Raw genomic sequence first — 19738 nt, forward strand, 5'->3', positions numbered from 1 at the left:
TATTTGAGAATTATTCTTTCAGCTATTAAATTTCTTCTTACAATGTTTTATTATAATTTAAAAAAGACAAAACATGTAGATCATATGGTTGTAAAGTACCAACATTTGTACCACTTATGTTAAGACAAGATTGAACACTGATTTAATACTGATTTATCCCAAAATGCAGCAAAATTGTGCTTGAAACATTTTATGCTGACAGTCTATTAAATGGAAAGAATTGAAACGATCATGTGTTCAAAGTATGTCCAGGATAGTAAACTTTACCATTTTAAATATCACTCTTGTCTTGCATATTACCTTTAGATATCAATTTCTACATATTTATTCAAATGTTCCATTCCAAATATAATAAAGTCTATGAGATAGAATTTATTCGTTCATCATAAAGCTCTTGTATGCATGCACATAGTGCACAAAGTGATAATTAATTACTTTTTAAGTCTTATTGTTAAATATAGTGTCACATTTGAATGCTGAATTGAAGATGATTCTTAAAATATCTGCAATATTAATAAGTTTTTTAAGAGAATATATATAGACATAGCTTTAAAGACAAGAGAGATGTTTTTTCAGGGAATAAGATTAAGCAGGTCAATGTGTCAGTATATTTACACGTTTGTGTCAGCAATTTAGTATGCAATTACAATCAGTGCTTGAGCAATCAAATGTGAAATTGTTTAATCAAATCGTATAACAACATGATGGAAAAGTCTAGTAGGGTGTTATTCATGTAAATTGGTAGGACTTGTAAAGGAAAGGTATATAAAGCAATGTCTTCCTTGTATTTGCTATTAAGCATGTACCATTAGGAGATATTGAGTGCTTGCAATGTTGGCATTTAAATGAAATTTTTGTACATTATCTAACATTTCAATTATGCTCGTTGTTTCATTCAAATTATTAATCATTTTTCATCTTTGTTATTCAATAGCTAAATGTTCATAACATTCTTTTATATAGATTTGTAAGCGTTCGAATGCTTCTTGTTAAAAAAATTGTTTCAGTATATCTTTTAAATTGTACAGTACATATTCTGTTCATGTAATTAGTATTTTCTCACGTTTTAAAGATAATTTTGGGGCAAATGTATAATGGTGTGATATAGATTACTAGAACCAATGAAAGATAAAAAATCTATATGCTTTCTAGGCATTCAAGAATGTATGTACATTACATGTATAAAGATATTGGGTTGGCAACTAAGTGATTGCGAATTTTGTTATTACCACCCTAATGATAAAATCCGCAATCACTTAGTTGCTAACCCAATACACTACTAATTTTTTATACACGTATGTTCTTTTGATTTCATTGATGTGTAAACATTATTGCGTACAGATTCCACATAAGGAAAAGATTGAATTTTTATTTCAATAATGTCGTAAATAATGACACTGCAATGTTACCTGGCAAACTTTTATATTATTGTAAAGACAATAATTTCATTCATGGCATCAAATATGTAGTGTGAAACGCATATACAAGAACACTGACTAAATGCAACAACATTTACACTAACTAAACAGTGAAAAAGAATATTAGGAAAAAAAAAAAGAGAAAAATAATTATAAATACTTCATGGCAGACCAACTATTAGGAAACAAAAATTTAGGATCAAGAAAAAAACATAAGAATTCAGAAACATGTTACACATGCAGATTTTACATATCCATGTTCTCCTTATGACCACGAAATTTTAGATTCTTCAGGAGTGTTTCTGTTGAATGTAGTGCATAGCTGAAAATATTTAATTTTTATTGAATCTTCGTGTATATGTATGCTGTGTGTAAATTGAGCATTATGAAATTGCAACATTTGATTTCATGAAAAAGATTTGTATCTTCTATATTAATATTTTTTATGGAATCACCAATATTTCTGCTGTTCAATTCACACACAATGTAGATTTCTATAGCAGTAGGACAAATAGTACAGCGATAACATGTACCTGTCCATATTGACCAGAATGGCTTTGCCTCTATTTACGAATGAGGAATATAAAATTATCTGAAAAAATTACAAGATTATATTTACAACTGTACAAAAAGCAAACATTTGTTGTATGTCTTGTAATCTCTCAGATCTTATATTCTATACAATTTCTATTATTTTCTAATAACAATAATATTACAATTAATCCTGAGAGTGACATGAATAAAATTGCAATCATTTAGTTATTTTATAATTTATTTCTTAATGTAACAAAGGAATGTTCTTGAGCTTGAAAAATTATTTCTATTGTCTTTATTACTCTTTATATATAAATAATGCTGGATTAATTAGGAGAAATTGCAAAATCACTCTTGGGATTCATAGATCATGGATTTTTACAGGTGCTCTTCCACGATATCATTAAGTTATGCTATCAAAATTGATTTGGTTCTTTGTTCAGCTATGTATTATGTTTTCTATTAACAATGAGTGTAAGCATAAAGAAAGAATATTTTAAGAGGCAAGTTGGTGTTGTAAGAATGACGATACGACTTAGGGAGAATGAGACAAAAGAAAAAGAGAGATATATATAAATATAAATATATGAATATATATATTTAATAAAAATGCTCTTCGGAGAAGAAATGTAAGTTCAAAGAAGTATAAGGATTAGCGTGAATAACGATGTCATCGGGATTTCGTTAGTTTGCGCTGTTTCGTGGGAGAAAAGGAATGGGGGAAACTATAAGAATTGTCAATACTGTCAATAGCGCATTATTAACCAAAGCTTTAGCTGCGAATAGAGACAATGATTTAATGAGAATATTCTTGCAAACGAAATCGTAGGAAGAGAATGTGTCGTTGTCGCATAAATGAATTTTTGTAGATTTAAGTAGCATCTCCATGAGGTGCTGTATAAAAAAGCAAAAGGAAAAGAGATAACGATCTCGTTAAATTTCTTTCGTTCGTTTGCAACAGCGTTTTCCAATGCTTCTTACGAAGAAGACTTTTCATAATAATTAGACTGCGGATTTTTATGCAATTATAGGATATTCGATAATGTAAAAATTCTCAGAACACACATAATAAATATCTTTTTAGGTTCCATTTTTTCAGTTGTGACCACAAAAATTTGAATTTGCGTAAACATCCTCAGCCTAATAATGACGTCGTATTCGTGTTTCACGGAACTCCTAAATTTTATATAAAACCTATGATTGGTGTTTTTATTATTTTTTATATTATATAAATAAATTATACATTAAAGGAGTTCCTAAAAAGTTCTAATTGGAAAACACTGATGTCTTCACCCTTTTGATGCAGCAGAAAGTTGCACGATCGGTCTCCATTATCCAAATCAGTGTTGTCCTCGAACAAAGCTTCTTGTATTGTTTTGTCTTTGCTGGAGTATCGCTTGAAAGAAATAAAGAGATTAACGAACAAAAATTGCGCGGGAATATTCAAAGTAGACGTCAGTAGATGGCACTCCAGTAGCATAATAGAGACAAGATGGGGGAAGTCCCCTAATCTGTGAAGCTTAACATTGGACAACATTGATTTCAGTAATTAGCATACGATAATCCTGTAATTAAACGGAAATGGATGACTCGAGACGATTTTTATGTCAAAAAGATCGTATTTAACGCACTACTTTCCCTTGTATCGTTATACAAGATGCTTTCTTGTTAGGTAAACGAAATAACGAATCTTAATTTATTCTTTATATTTATATTCGTAACCTCAACACTAACGGAGATTTGAAAGAAGAAAATTCTTCTAAATAGAGAGAACTCTCATTCGAGATAATACTAAACAATTAAATGTATTATATAGTTACTACAGTTGTATATAATGTGTATAATGAACGATCGTTTGTTTTTCTCTTTCAGTTCATTGAGCTTTCTATCTTTTAGTAATTTTTCTTTCTTCTTTTTCTTCTTCCTGTATTTTTTATACACGTGCAGTATTGCAAAGCTAATTTATGAACATTATGTATTATTTACTCTCGTATCTGTAAACATGACTAGCCGAAACTTCTTGTAAATAGACATTTCTCGTAATAAAACCTACCTGAAGTAATCAGGACCTGATCTTCGAATTCACCTTCGGATCCTTCTTACGAAGTATTTCAATGTGAAAGTATGACAATGATCTTGAATAATGGAAACGAAAATTGACAATAATCAAGTTGATTTATTGCAAAGATACTAGATCATTCGCATAATGCGATTGCAAATAAATCATAATCTCATTTGCATCGTGAGTTCATTATTGTCTAATCTTAAATCTCTGATGGGCGGGCAAATGGGTATAAATCCAAAATTATTGGTTTTGCAGAGAAGCATTTATAATTAGACTGCGAATTTTTATGCATTTATAGAAAATTTGAAAGTGCAAAATTACACAAAATACTCGTAATATGAAAGAATAATAGGTGTTATTGGGACTATAAGCAAAAAATAGCAATAGAGAATATATTAGAATATCTTGTTTTGCCCAAATTTTGACTTATACTCTTTTATCTATCCATCAGAGAAATATATTTCGGGTTTCTCCAATTTTCTTCTTTTAATTGTAATTAAACTTAACCCGTTAGGTTCTGCGAATAAATAAAAAATAAGAAGCGACTTTCCTCTTTGTTCAAACGAACACTTTTATTGTTGAAAAATAAAATAATCATTTCTGAATCCTAACGAGTTAATTTGCAAGTACATCGACGCTTAAAACATTCAGTCGACATGTATAACGATTTACAATAGTCTGACTAACGACATTAAAATATGAAAAAATTTGTCCTTGTAAAAATTTATATAACAATACAGGGTGACTATACAATTGTCAATATTCAACTCTTTATCGTATCAATTTACTTACATGGTGATCGATGTTTCACTAGAAAATACATTTTGTTAAAATATTTAAATTACCAAAGGATATAACAGCTTCCTCTACGAAAAGACTTTTCAAAAATAATTTTCTCTGATTACCCTGTATTATTAACATAACATTTAAATTTATATATGACACGGATTAAATATGACATACGATATTTTGAAAAAGTATCACTTATTTACGTTTTGTTCTTTTTACCGCTAGTTTACACGATACGACAACTTGTTCGGCAGTATTTGTTTCAATGTTGTACAATACACTTCAACACTAGAACTTCATGTTTGCGCGGGAAATAGTTTACATAAAGCACGAATAGAATAAACATAAACGTAACATGTACATAATAATAATATTTTTTTAAAATCTTGATCGGACATAAATGTTAATAGTAAAAACTAAAGAAACAAAATGTGTCCACAGTAATTCATTATGTACATACTATGTCTTTCATTGAAGTATCTGAGTTTTATCTAGACCAATATTACTCTTTATTTATTCTACTTCCACTTTATTTTCAATCTTTCTTCCTCCCTTCTATTGTACTAATAAAATATAATCTCAAAGATAATTGTACTTAATAGATCACTCAAAAATAAACTGACTCTTCATCATCCAAACGAGTATTATTGATTTCTAGATAATAACTACTTAATCCTTTCAAGATATATAATACTTCTTGAAATATTTAAATTAGACTGCGGATATTCATGCAAATTCATATTTTTATGAATATAATTTAGAAAATGGACTATATTTTGGACATTTTGTATCAGTTTGCGTACTATGTTAAAAATAGAAATTTTCCATAAACGCATAAGCATCCACAGTGTAATTATTACATTTTTTTTATCAAGTATGCAAAGACAAAAAAAAAAATATTCCAATATATAAATTAAAATGAGCTAATCTCAAAAGGATTAAGAATATCGGCAAACGTGAAATTCCTGTGTTTAAGGCTACGAGATTTGTACACTTTCATTGGCATAAATTACGTTTCAATGTGACCCTGCAACTGACCCACTATCTTCCTTACCCAACCTGCTTGGCTCTGTCCCGCCGACACATCGTCGTTCTCTTCACCACTGTTTGACGAGCAATTGCTTTGCAAACTGTTCTTAGAACAATGATACGTTCCACTTTCAGACACAGGAGCTCTCACCGGAATTTTACAGTCCAATTCTTGCTGTCCCTTTAAGAAAACCGACTTAACCTTCAAATAATCGGGTTTCTGAGCCACGTTAGGTTTGCATTTCGTCGTCGCAACGTTGTGTCCTGAGGGATTTACCGCTGTGATAGACTCTGTTTTCTTCTTCGCTGGTACCGGTGGCGCCACTTTGCTCTTAAATGGCGGGCAATCTTCGGGAGGCTGACTCGATTGTGGCCTGGCCACCAGAACCTCTTCGATATCGCTAAATATTGCACTATCCCGGAACGCGTCGTCAACATCCGCATCTACGTAGTTCTCAATCGTCTCGAATGATCTTTCATAGAAACTATCCGTTTCACTTTCTCGGTTCTCTATACTTTCTTCATCATCTTTCTTCTCTTCCTTGGTCTGTGACTGACTATTTGCCTGCTGAAATCGTTTGCTTTCGAAAAATAGTACACTTGGATCCGCATAGTCAGACTGAGCGATCCGAGCACCTAAACTTGAGCTTCCCTGTTTGTAATAAACCGAAGGGATTCTCAGATCCGAAACCCCCCTCGCTGTGCATCCTACGAGCTCTTCCACATCCGAAGAGGATTCCCTCGAATGCTTCATTTTGCTCTTCTTCTTTAACTTACCTGTACTCAAAGAACGGAAGTACTTGGTCCTCTCCAATTCTTCGCTACACTCTAGAGTCTCTGTGCTCATGGTGTTCCTCAGACCTTGAAGACGATTGCCAGCTTTAGAAAGGACGTTCTTGAATATGGTGCTTCCACTTGTGTTTGCCCTATAGATTTTATGATCAGGATGTATGTTCGTGGTGGTGGATGATATATGAATCTCTGAATAAGCGTCTGTCAATGTATCGTCCAATGAACAAAAGAATGTTGATGTGGATGTTGAAACGGAAGTCGGAAATTTGGCAATTCTTCCTTCTGGCTGACATGTAGAGGCGTACCTTTCCATGTCCTCCAGGTTAATCTCTGCTGGCTTGTCTGAAGCTATGGTAAATGGTCTCTCGCTCATAGGTTTGCCATCCCTCTGCAAGAACCGTGACTTTGTTACGTTCTGATTAGAATTAGGGTGAATTTGGAAGCTACGTGGAAGAGAACCACACTTTTGGGGCGATGTTGGCAATCCTTCGCATAGTTTGGTTAACCAGACTGCCGGACGAGTCGGACTGTCATTTCCATCCAAGCTTTTCTCTTCTTGCAGACCTTCCCACACGTGTTGCAGGTTATCATAATTTCCAAAACCTTTGTTAGACTCGGTAACCTCTTGGTTAACTTCAGTTGTACATTCGCCATTTTCAGTCGTTCCTTTTTCGCTTTCTACAATTTGAATTTCATTTTCCTTCGCAGCTTGTGGTTGAGTTGCTTCTTCGTTTCTCGATGCTGAATTTTCTCTTATCCTAAGCGCAGTCTTGATAACCTTACTCTCTGTCACGATACTCTGTTTCTTGAACGCTTCAAACAACGCTTTCTTCTCTTGTACAAGGTTAATCTTGTTTTTCGAATTACTGTCCACCGATTTATTATTTTCAGTTTTGTTTAAATTATCATACAGCAATTGTAGCGTAGGTTGATGGTCACGGGGAGAAGATAACGAGTTCCAAGTATTATTCGTTTTAACGAACCGCTCTCGATGACCTGACCTAATACGCGATATCCTGTTGTTAACCGAATTGTCTGCAATATAGTTCGTATTTTCTGAGTCACTGTCATCAGACGTGTCAGCAGATATACGTTTATTGAAACGTTGCTGCTGTCTGACGTTGATTATGCTGTTCGTCCGCTGTTTCTCTAGAAGCTTCTGGAATTCCTGGTTTTGCATGAGAATATGACCAACTATTTCTTCGACTGTTTGCGCTTGAGTCTGCTGTTCATTGTTCTCTTTGGTTTCAGGTGGTGGAGAGTTCGTATGCTTGTCGTTCTCGATAATCGCGCACTCGGTCTCAACGGTGGCAGACCCCGTATCACCCGTATCTTCTTTTTGTTCTTCGTCAGACTGGTTAAGGCACACATAAGATTGAAAACCTGGCTCTGATTTCCTCCTCCAACCGGTAAAGCGATCCTAAACGCAATAGTAAATATTTTTCAAGTGCCATATAATCAGTCATAATTTGATACAAAAGCACAATGATGATTTTTTAAAGTTCTGAATATAACCCCTAAATTAAAGAAAATTATTTATATTTTTAAGTACCTTGACTTTTGATCCGCGTCCGTCTGAAGTTTTAAATCCTTGTTCGCTAGAATCCTCGTTTTGATTTTTCCGTGGCGATGCTGGAGAATCCTATTAGAATATTAGAAAACCAATTAAGTTAAGTATAATTGGAAGAGATAAAGTTGGAGAATATTGTACAGAGAACATCTGAAGCCGTATGTACCTCAGTTGTAGTCTCAGACCTTCTGCCACCTTTCTTGAATTTCTGTCTAAGTCCTGTCTCAGATCTCCGTCTTTCTTTCTCCTGTTTTCGTTTCTCTAGATACTCTGGAGGTGCAGAATGCTGCTTCTTCGCCGATCCTCTATCTGCCAAAGCGTCGTCTGCATAACAGTTTTATTATTGTTATATAATTATCGTTCAGTTCAGTATGAGAAAAGTATTCGCAATTTAATGTATAGTCCTACCCTCTGGTTGCATCTGGCCAAGTTGCAAAACCAATTGTCTCGCATGCGAAGGTATAACCGCGTTATAATTCTCCAAAATTACCCTTTTTATCTGTAAAGTCCATTCTCTTTTCTGTTCCAAGTTTCGCGCCTAATTATAATAAATATTATATATGAAATACACCAGTGTAATATTAAATTAATATTGAATTTAATGTAAAGATTATAGTTATCAATATACAAATGGTTATATTACCTGAAGAGTATACTGTAATCTGGGATTATCGAAAGGAATCACGTGGAAACTAAGTGGTTCGCCTGGTATACTCTCAATGAGCATTAAATTCGAACACTGCCAATACAAAATAGTAAGGCATTAGTAAATAAGTTTCATTGTACAGAAAGGGAAATAGCAGAATAGATACCATAATGTGAGCTTTGTAGACTAGAAGCCCATCCTCCTTTTTCTTAGTGAGTAAAAGCATGCGGTCAAATAAGAAAGCATGCCTAGGAGCTTTGGCCCTCCACATTCTGAATCTTCCTTCTGCTACCAGTTCCCCACTAGTCGTTAAATCTGGACCAGGCCAGCCGTATAAAAGGGACTGGATCTCTTGAACACGCACTGCGTGCTCGTGCCTTCGTTTCATTGCATTTATGTGCTTTGCAATGTCAGTCATAGCAGCCAATGCCGCCTCGATTGCCTTGCTACCTTCAGTCTCATTTTCTCTTACCTCGCAGTCTGCTGCATACTCTTTTGACAAATTCTGTAAATAATAGATCATAAGACTATTGTTTTTCTTTTATATAGTGATAAAATTGAAGATACAATTTACCTCCAGAAGTAAGTGGTACTTGAGGATCCTTTGAACAGGTTTCAAAAGAAAGGATCCAAGAGGTAATGCATGACCTAGGGCTGCTTGTCTTTCTCGGAACGCGTGTGCAGTCTTTTCTTGACTCATGAGGTCGGTCAGAACGGAAACTGTGCTAAAATGAACTGTATTAATACCAAACTACAATTAAGAGATATAAGAATATAGCAAGTATCAAGTAGCATTTATTTCCACCAGATTATCTTGCTATATCTCTTACCTTGGATAATTGGTACAATATTCTGTATACACTTTAAATCCTGACTTGTGCTTTATGAATGTGTTTGCCACACAGACTGGATCCAGACCACATTCCTCTATCTCTTTCAGGAACTCTCTGAAATCAAATTATGTTATAGATAATTCCAATCTTTTTACGATATACATAAGAAATTACTTTACCTGTTGAACTCGAAGATATCCTCAATATTACTAAATAAGTTACTCAGCTGCATTTGATCCACAAACGATGCCGAATCGTTTCTCCAAAATATAAGGTAACCCTTAAAATAACAAAAAATAACGAAATAAGTTTCATAATTTGATAGATGATATCGATGAGACATAATACAGCTGCATCTAAATGTTTACCTGGATGACCTGTCGCAGATGTTCCACGTATATCGCCTCGGTGTCGACTATCTCAAGAAGTACCCTTTCCATAGGATTCCGATGGGGGTCGCAATAACGCGGCCTGTGGCACAGGGGATTGAAAGGATCCTCCTCTCCGCTGTTTCTTCTTTGATCACTTCCATCATCTCCTATTCGACAGTTGGCCTCGGAAACTGTCACCACTCCACTATCCCCAGAGCCTGTTCCCAACATTTTATCATTCATTAAATAGATTTATTGAAACTCCTAACAAATTCTATATAGATTGCAGTTTAATTGAATCGTCTTACACACTAACAGATTGATCTATAAAGATTGCTATCTATCTAAAGGATCCTAAATTCTCCAGATTAATTTTCATCTAACTAACCAAGAAACTACTTCATCAGACTTCATTAAGTTCTCTATCAAGATCAAAGCTAATGCAAGTGCTTATCCTCGCTACGACAGAAACATTCCTTTCTTCCAAACTGGTTCTAAGTGTCAAACGACTTCCATTAAAACGAAAGTGAAAAAACCGTGTGCTCGAAAGAACATTTTTTAACGTGTAACATGTTATCAGATGGTTGTTTGATCGTCGAAACGCACACGCTTCCTTGCGATTCCAGGCCGTGGCAACGGTTTCCCTTAACGATGACCACGGAATGCCGAGAGAGAAGTTTATTGCCACTGCCGCTATCATTACTGTCATTGCCGTTGATTACGCTACAGCGGTGGAGAAAGTCGAAGGCCTTGAAATCTCTTTCGACCAATACATCTAGAAACGGATTTCTAAGGTATTTTTCAAACTTTTTAAACCTCGACGCTATACGTTAATTTATTATCGTGCGTTGTACAACTTTACAAAGCCATTCTCTTCTAATAAATCAAGGCGCAAAGAAAGGAGTGTCGAAAGAAAATCTAAAATGATCTATAGAGGTACATCGATTGACGCACTGTTGCTTGATGATGATAATTTTGTTTGGCTTTTGGTATCTTTCTCAGGAAGAATTACAGCAATACTGTTGACATTGTATACTTGGAGGAAAGGTGTAAGAAGGAGGTAAAAAGAAGGTGTATGATCTAGGATTATATTGGAAATTATTTTATGATGGAAAAGGTGTCATCGGTGAAGATAAGAATATCCCTGACTGACGAGGAACATTAAATGTTATCAACTGGTTTTAGTGCTTCAAATAATCTCAAATTGGTTGTCTGGTACAAGAATTATGACTGTCCTTCTAATCATCAACTGTTGTTTTTAGGTCTAAACGTAAAGGAAATACTTCTTCTATCTCCTCAAAGAAACTCGCTAGAACTCTCCAAACGGATCATTCAACACCAGCAATCCTCTTCAAACCTTCTTCTACTTTCACCAACTTCGCGAAAGCCCTCTGAACCCTCACCTTGAGAGCTGGCGCAAGTGTCTGCCAGCGATTCGACCGACGCCAAATAAGGATTGATGGTGCACTGGTTGCCCTGGTTACTGCACCCACTGGAGGAGGTACTCGAGCTTCCAGAGGACGCAACGGAGCTTCCAGAAAGCGGTCTTGCAGCGTTTCTGCATCGTCTGTTGTACCTAAGTGGCGTGAGACCGTTGCTTTCGCGTCTATATGATTTCTTCTCTATCGTACACTCGCTTCTATTCTCTTGTTGGCTGTTCTCCAGTTGGGTTTGTAACGCGTCGTTCTCTTTCTCAGGCGTAACGTCATCAGCGACTATGTCCACCACGGTGTTCTCTGACGTTGGATGCTCGGCCATAGCGTCATCCGGTTGAGGTTTGGATAATTCAGGATGGAACTGGCCGAATATGGAGCCTCGATGGGATACCAGGCTCAAACGTTTCTGTAGTGCCGCTGGTATGTTGCAGGCAGGCGGAAGTACCACGTGGTCGGTGTAGCCATTGCCCCGGCGAGCTAACTCGTCAAACATCCCCAACAGCTGGGGCACCAGATCCGTACTTGTTCCTGGAACACGAAGAGATGTAAGTTAGGCAAGCTGATCATCGTAGAAATCGTGGAATATTTCTTATATGTGATATATGATACGAATGTAATTTTAGGTAACTTGTGGAATTGAGTAAGCAGAAAGTCGAAAGTAGGTAACAGTTCTGTAAGATTCTGTCCGAGATTGGAAGATTACTTAATTCTCCGAAGCAGCGATTCTCAATCATCGTGTTCGCGTATCTTCGATGGTATGGCATTTTTTAATCTTTTCATTCGACGATCCATTCGCTCTTTAATTTTCGTCTCAATGGTGCACGATTACGCGAAGATTACAAATTTCTGCTCAAAGGATAAAAGCAAACACTCGATAGGTAAATTGATCGACTCTGTTTTACGAGAATTTGAAGTTTAGTTATTAATTGTTTAATGTTGCCATCAGAATGCGTTATTTATTACTTAATTCTTCATAAATTGTGCAATTAAACTTGGCGGAATTGATCAACTTAGCTTCTGCGTGACTCCAATGTTTATTCGTAGAAATATGTGTATTTAATTTTCTAGGGTTCCCTAGATGAATAGGATTCCCTAGAGTTTCATTAAAATCAGTGTTAGCTAAGATTACAGAGAGTGTAACACCGCAAGAGGATCGAAAAGAAACATCGAACGCTGTTTCCTTAAAAAATCTTTGCCAATACAATTTTTGATTTTCCTGCTAATATTTCATCAATTTTTGTTCTTACACTCGCATAAAATTCAGATTGAAGAATTACACCTAATTTCGACACACATTCCCCCCCAAAATATAGAGAGAGTTTCAGAAGATACTTCGATGTTTATCGATATTGCCAAATATTATTACCAACTAAATATTGTTATTATCATTTCAAAATATGATTTACCCTAGAAAATCCCTAGATATACTATCCTAACCTCCACCTAAGGCATCGAAATCTTGTTACCAATATCTGCACTCGATCATTCAGGTTAGAAAACAGTTTCGTTTCGGCTATCTTCCACTTGAGGCGCGATAAGATCGAAAGAAAGCTAGAGAATCGACTTTAGCTAGGCGCTTTATCGCATCCAGACGGTCCGATTTCGCACGTGTAACGGGGAATTTCGTTTATTGCGAATATGGTGTGTCTGGCAAGGCAGAAAGATCGTGCTTTTACTTCGAGCGAAGCATAACAATATCGCATAAACAAACGTGCAGCCCTGATGGTTTCCAATTCCCCACGAGTCTGACGTGAATCAACGTGGTCCGATGAACTTGTATCGCGCGCGGTTTTTGCATTTCGCGGGCGCTGAAATTCTATAGGGTGATCCAAGGAGAAAGTTCTTAGGCGAAAGTCGCAGCCGATTTTTTAAGTTTTCTTTAACAGTAATATCGGATCTTTCCTTCTTCTTCCGCGCAAAAAACTGAGTTACAATTTAAAAAAATTCTGTTTCTTTTTTTTAAATTATTATTATTTAACAGAGATTCGAGATTTTTTCATCGATCGCTGGTTTAACGAATTGAAAACAATCTCGGATTCTTTTCCCTCTTTCATACAGGAAACTGAGGCAAATTAAAAAGATAATTGCGTGCACACGAGTGTATCTAATGTTTATTTCTATCTTTTTTTTATTTAATTAAGATTTGAGATTGTTTCATTGATTGCTAGCTTAATAAATTGGGGAAAATGTTTACATCACTGAATATATTTTTTACAATTTAGAGATTAGTAATCTCTTTCCTGTTTTTCTTCTTTTTTAAATTTCATAATTAGTAAACATCGTTCTTATACTTCTTTTATGGTTTCTTCATCGAAAAACTATTTCGACAAATTTCTTCTTTTTCTATCATTCACTAAATAGTTTTTTTCCCGCGATTCGTCGTTTAACGAACGTTTCTTTACGACACGATGATTGGCAAACATCTCTTGTAACGTAACAATTAATGTGCTTCTTTTTATGCCACCGCTATTAGCGAATATTTTTATTTTAATTAGCTTAGCTCAGCTTTCTCAGCTTGGGGATAATTAACTCAGTTTCCACGTTTATGTAGGAAAAAGTTGCAACGGTAATGATCCGAGCAAGATATACGGAGCCCTCGGTGCAAGAGCCGATGCAGAGGAAGTTATTCTTTCAGAATTTGCAGCTGTGTCGAGCATAAATGCAAACACGGCTCGTAAAGAACGTGCAAAGAAAGCAAACCGTATTTTTCCACCGTGGGATTTATCGATGGGCCAATTTGCTTGCCGGACATTTGCGTCCAAACAAGAAAGTAAAACATTTGTTGCAAATATTCCCAACTTACCTTTTCTCTCGTAAAATCTTTCGCTAACTTATTGCAGCGGGACATTCCTTTTCCTCGATTATAACTTTAATAAAAATTCTCAATTATTTTCTACTCGTACAATATTCCAGCCTGAAGATATTTCATCACTGATCATCGATATTTTTATTCAATGTTCTCTATAAGACATAAAATTCCTAAAATATCTAAGAACTTTTAAATTATTGTCAGATACATTTACTTCGTCTTCGTGAAAACTCGAAATCCTTTCATCTCTACGCTTTCTTCGAACGGAAGTTTGAGATTTCGAATTTCTTCAAACTTTGCACGCCGATCTAACTACTCCGTCCTGAAGATATCGCTCGATCTCAATTACTAATATTTCCAATATTCCCTATAACACTGATAATTACCAAAATTCCTATGCCATAATGCAAAACGTTTAAGATATCTCATCCTCGGAGACGTTTAGTCGATCTTTAAAAATTTCTTCGCTGATGTAAATATTCCACCGTGAAGATACTTGTCGATCAATTTATTGATACTTCTAACGACACTAACGATTGCCAATATCGGCAAAAGTCCCTAAACTATAATCCAAGACACTCGTATAGCAATCTCGAATGTACATAGTCGATGCATGAATCTGAAATACTCGACCCTAAAAATATACCTATCTCGATCAGTTGATCTTATTAACGCTTGCAGTGTTTTCTCACTGCGCTAACAAATGCCAAAATCCTGGAAATCCCCAGTATCGTATCTTCAAAGTGATTTAGTCGATCTTGAAACATTGTATTTTTTAATATTTCATATGGAACACGTTCCATTTTTAAACTACGTCTCGATCAATTGCTTTAACGCTTCCCCTACGATCTTATTAATTTCCAGGATTCCCCGAATTCGCAAAAGTTACTCAATTACGATGCAAAACCATCGGAATATGTTAGAATGTTTCATTCGCAAAGACATTTGTCCGATTCTCAAACTTTCTTCGCTAATCTAAATATTCCATCCTGAGAACGCTGGTCGATAAATCCTGAAATCTCGACACAATCAGTTCATCCATCTCCAGCAGCGTATCGAGGTCCAGAGCAAGAGGAGCAAGAGGAGGAGATGAGGAGATGAGGAAGAGGGGGAGGAACAAACAAAAAATAACTAAACAGAGAATCTAGTAACGTGGAGAGGCAGATCAGGCCGACACGGTATCTCCCTCGCTCCGCTTCTTTCCGCTTTGCTCCGCTTCGCTCGTTGCTGGCCATATGCGTTGCCTGCGCCGATCGCGATGTTGCACTTGGCTGGAACTCGGCTAATAATAGAACGGGACCAACTTTCGTCTCGGCCTCGCGTGCACCAGCTTCCTCGCGGCTGTCACGCTCGAGACCGATGACACGCTTCGCCGTCTCACCTCGCACCCGAATTAACGCTTCTATTATTCGTTACTGCAGCGTTATAGTTGTACAATTACTGGCATTAACATACGGACGACTTAGAGCCGAGTAACTCTTTCAAAATCGAGCCGAACGACTCGAGTGCTTTCGACAAGTCGGAGGAATTAGTCGTCCCAAATGACGTACAAAAAGAGAGTTGCGAAAAAGTCGCAAATTGGTCGGATTGGCAAAGACAAAGGTGAAGGTTAGGTTCTTGCAAAGGTTGCTTTTTAAGATTGGACATTTCTGAAGGTCTATTACACGTATTTCGCAAATTTATACGTCCACGAAGATCTTATTTTAATCCTTCTAGAGGATTCAGTAACGCGGGTCTGTCGATGACCACCGTGGACAGTCGTTTCTTTTGTTCGTTCAACTTCATGTAAATTCTTGCGTTAACGAAAATTGAGAAACTGATTAATTGGACGATACAAGGAGTTGCGTGAAATTAGACGAACGAAAGAAATATCGTAAGAAGGAAGGTGCAATTTCAGATTAAATTTTGAAACCGGTCGTTTCACCAGGCCTGGTAAGCCTAGCGTTAAAGAGTTTAGCTTCTCTCTGTAGTTGGCATTTTTTCAGGATTAAAATACTGGTTTATCGCGACAGGTGAGTAGAAATTACTGACTTCCGGTGCGAGAAGACAAATGGCGAAGGGTGGATTTGTTGGGATTTAAAGATGCTCCGTGGCGTGACCCCGTTCTCCGATTCGTGAGAAGCGATCCAGCGGGCCGATGAAGTAATCCGAATCGGATGATAGACGCAGCAGAATGTTTCAGATGGACTTTGTGGAATTTTGTCTGGGATCGAATGCTTTCGAGGTATATATTGGGAATAGAGTGTTGGAACTGATTTTTTCTTAGAAATAGAACCACGTTTGATATACCATATCTGTATATCTTCTTTTGTGGAACTATTCTCTAGTGATTTCTGGTAACTTTTTTGAAAACTGGAATAACCAATCCCTAGTGAGTATTTTAATATACTATATATAAAGATAATTGCGCTTAAAATGGTATAAATAAATAAGCACACATTAATCATGTTTAAGTGTCGATAAAAATGAACGTTGTACACATATTTCATTACAACTTTAAATTCATCTCATTCGTTTGAAACTAACCCGATGTTGATTAGGTTAGGATAAGATGACTGCACGATTACTTAGTTATTTATATCATTTTAATTCTAATTATTCACATAATATTATGTATAGAATATATTCAAATACACATCAGGGATTGCTTGTTGCAGTGTTGAAGAAAATTACCAGAAATCACTAGAAGATAATTTCACAAATCAAAATAAACAATAGGTGTCTAATTGTATTCCAGTTATGTATATATATAGAATACATGTTAGAATCAAATGCTTGTGAGAAAAATTATTTTTGAAAGAATTATATGTATGTATTATTATACGTAGTTTGAAGATTTGTACTATACTATGGAGATCTTATTTTAAGATGACTGCACGATTACTTAGTTATTTATATTTATGTATATAGTATATTCAAATACACATCAGGGATTGCTTGTTGCAGTGTTGAAGAAAATTACCAGAAATCACTAGAGGATAATTTCACAAATTAAAATAGACAATAGGTGTCTAATTGTATTCCAATTATGTACATATATATGTAGAATACATGTTAGAATCAAATGCTCGTGAGAAAAATTATTTTTGAAAGAATTATATGTATGTATTATTATACGTAGTTTGATCTTATTTTAATCATAGCTAGAGGATTTAGTAAATCTTTGTATGATAATTGTGTAATTATGTGTATATATATATTACATTAAATATATTATTACATTAATAATAACAACATTATATTAATTATGTTAGAATACGATGTTCGTAGTCGTATAAATCTTCAAGCTACATAGAATAATTTTTTTTTCAAAAGCATTTGACTCTGATATCAAAGACTGTAATTATTACGAAACAAATTTTCTTCTCTTTCATTGTACCTTCAAATACTTGCAGTCTGGCGTAATTCTCGTTTAGAGAAATTTTAAAGCGCGAATTGGCGAGTGAAACTTTAAGAACATCTTCATTATACTTTCTCGACCGGAGCAACATCTCTCTCCAAGCTCAACCATATGATTTACCCATGTATGATGACGCATTTATGCATCTTCGAAAAGTATACCGGTTGGCCGGTCTTCAATGAGGCATCGTGGGAAAACTTGGAAATCACCAGCCAGTTCAAGTACATTGAACTTCACTGGCATCGTGAAGAACGGCCACACGTTGACATTTATATGCTTTTTATCGTGAACGGGGCCCACTGTACTCCGCTCTACTGGGTGACCTAAAAATCCACAGCCACGATACTTTTTCTAAAGATAAACCCGCGTACCGCTATTCTTCCAATCTTTCGTTTCAATTTCAACATTCAAGAATTTGTCTAATCGTTATAATTAAAAATTATATTTCCCGTGGCCACTGTTCCTCGTATCGTTTATTTTAGTTTCTATTTCAGAATTTTCCTAATCGTGGTAATTAGAAATAATTCCTTAGGCCACACTATTCATTGTACTTTTTATTCCAACTGCTGTTTAAACATTTTTCCAATGACAACCAATCAATAGTATTTCTAATAGTTTCTAAAAATAATTAGAAACAATTTCCTGATCCATCGTTTTCTTTGCTTTGTATGTCAATTTGTTTGAAAAATTTCAATTTCATAGTCCTCCTAATCGGAATAATTAAAAAAACGTAATCTAAATCAATATTTTTTCCATTTTTTATCGTTTCGATTCCTTTGGAAGGAACTGAAACATTTTTCCCATTTTTCATTCGGATCTCTGCTTCGATTCCTTTGGAAGGAACTGAAACATTGCTCGGTTTCTCAATGCGGTTTCACGGACAATTTATTGTTGGATTAAAATAAACCGAAAGCCGGGAAAAAGATTAGTTTGACGTTTGATGGGTGTATAAAGTCGATGATACTCTCCTCGCAAGGTTTAGATTTACTGCGATCCACTTTTATGCTCCATCTTGCTCAGTCAGACGCTTTCCTCTCGGTTATTCACCTCGAGATCTGTCCAGAACGACCCTGTTTCTCGTCTTTGCTTACAGATTAATTTTGCTTCCTTTACGAAACGGCGAATAAACCGACGACTCGACGCTAAGGGTAGACGAGACGATTCAAGAAACCCGATGAAGAAGCGAGATGTTGTACTTTGAAGGACATACAAGTTCCTTTTTCCTCGAGAAACTTGTCTTCTTCGTCGAAAGAACAGGAATTTCAATTGTGAGCATATTGTCGAACATCAAATTCCAATTTAACATCGCAGACAAAATCAATTAATCGGAGATTTATTTGTCAGAAAAATGAAAAAAAAAAAAAAAGAAAAGAAAGGCTCCTAACGAGGACAAGAGTACCCTTTTCTAGATGACTATTTATCTAACATACCGGAAAAAGAGCAAAATACTGGTTTTGATTAAAAAGAAAAAAACTTGTAATTTATCATAGAAAAAAGGGTCGAAGTTATCGGGAAATTGCACAATAATTACTACTAATTACAGCAGATATTGTTAGAAGACGTAAGTAAGACTATCTAGTTCAAGAAACAAAGATGACATCATTTTTTGATAAAAATCCCTGCCACGATTAAACTTTAGTATTAGGAAGCAGTTGTTTACGTGTTTTCGAGCTACGATAAATGGTTAACACGCTGCTAGAGCAAACAACACGTAAGAGACGTAAATCGTCTCCTCCTGCACGGAGCAACAAATGTAAAAGCAACTGTTTAGTTCTTCCACTGAAAACCCTTAAGAGTTTATTTAAGATATAAAAGTTTATATAAGAGTCTATTCTATTAAATAAAATAAATAAATAAAACTGTGATATTTTATCATGAATTTATTTTATATATAACGATTGTCCTAAGTTGTAAGATTTTTCAGCGCTAGTACACATAGAAAATAGCCGGCCGCAGGCGTTTGTTTCTACAGAAATGCTCTTTCAATTTGGTATAATAAGATTGCTCGTAAAATCTCCTCCTTTTTTTTTTTTTTTTTTTTCTTTT

General features: G+C 35.4%; 1 protein-coding gene and 2 long non-coding RNA genes across 9 annotated transcripts in view; 2 read left to right on the forward strand and 1 right to left on the reverse strand.

The window, feature by feature from the left end:
• Positions 1-4563: 4563 nt before the first annotated feature.
• The window catches only part of LOC100744649 (pleckstrin homology domain-containing family G member 3), a 94633-nt gene continuing 79458 nt past the window's right edge, over positions 4564-19738 (reverse strand). For 2 of the 7 annotated variants that reach the window (XM_003488145.4, XM_003488144.4), the window contains 11 exons: positions 11451-12011; positions 10045-10265; positions 9856-9956; positions 9674-9790; positions 9418-9568; positions 9010-9348; positions 8841-8936; positions 8606-8735; positions 8364-8521; positions 8180-8269; positions 4567-8047 (listed from right to left, as the gene is read on the reverse strand). In XM_003488145.4, coding sequence (XP_003488193.1) covers positions 5816-8047; positions 8180-8269; positions 8364-8521; positions 8606-8735; positions 8841-8936; positions 9010-9348; positions 9418-9568; positions 9674-9790; positions 9856-9956; positions 10045-10265; positions 11451-12011 — 4196 coding nt within the window. In that variant the 3' untranslated portion in view covers positions 4567-5815. Of the gene's footprint in view, positions 8048-8179; positions 8270-8363; positions 8522-8605; positions 8736-8840; positions 8937-9009; positions 9349-9417; positions 9569-9673; positions 9791-9855; positions 9957-10044; positions 10266-11450; positions 12012-19738 lie in introns of all 7 variants that reach the window. The other 5 variants (XR_002946381.2, XM_024366414.2, XM_024366415.2 and 2 more) reach the window with 5 other exon arrangements.
• On the forward strand, positions 11939-12893 carry LOC117151457. The gene is made up of 2 exons (XR_004461406.1): positions 11939-12028; positions 12107-12893. It is a non-coding gene; the product is annotated as an uncharacterized LOC117151457 (long non-coding RNA).
• LOC117151458 lies at positions 18489-19157 on the forward strand. Its single transcript, XR_004461407.1, has 2 exons — positions 18489-18960; positions 19037-19157. It is a non-coding gene; the product is annotated as an uncharacterized LOC117151458 (long non-coding RNA).

This window comes from Bombus impatiens, unplaced genomic scaffold, assembly GCF_000188095.3.
Source record: "Bombus impatiens unplaced genomic scaffold, BIMP_2.2 scf_0217, whole genome shotgun sequence".
In the NCBI taxonomy this organism is placed as follows: Eukaryota; Metazoa; Arthropoda; class Insecta; order Hymenoptera; family Apidae; genus Bombus; species Bombus impatiens.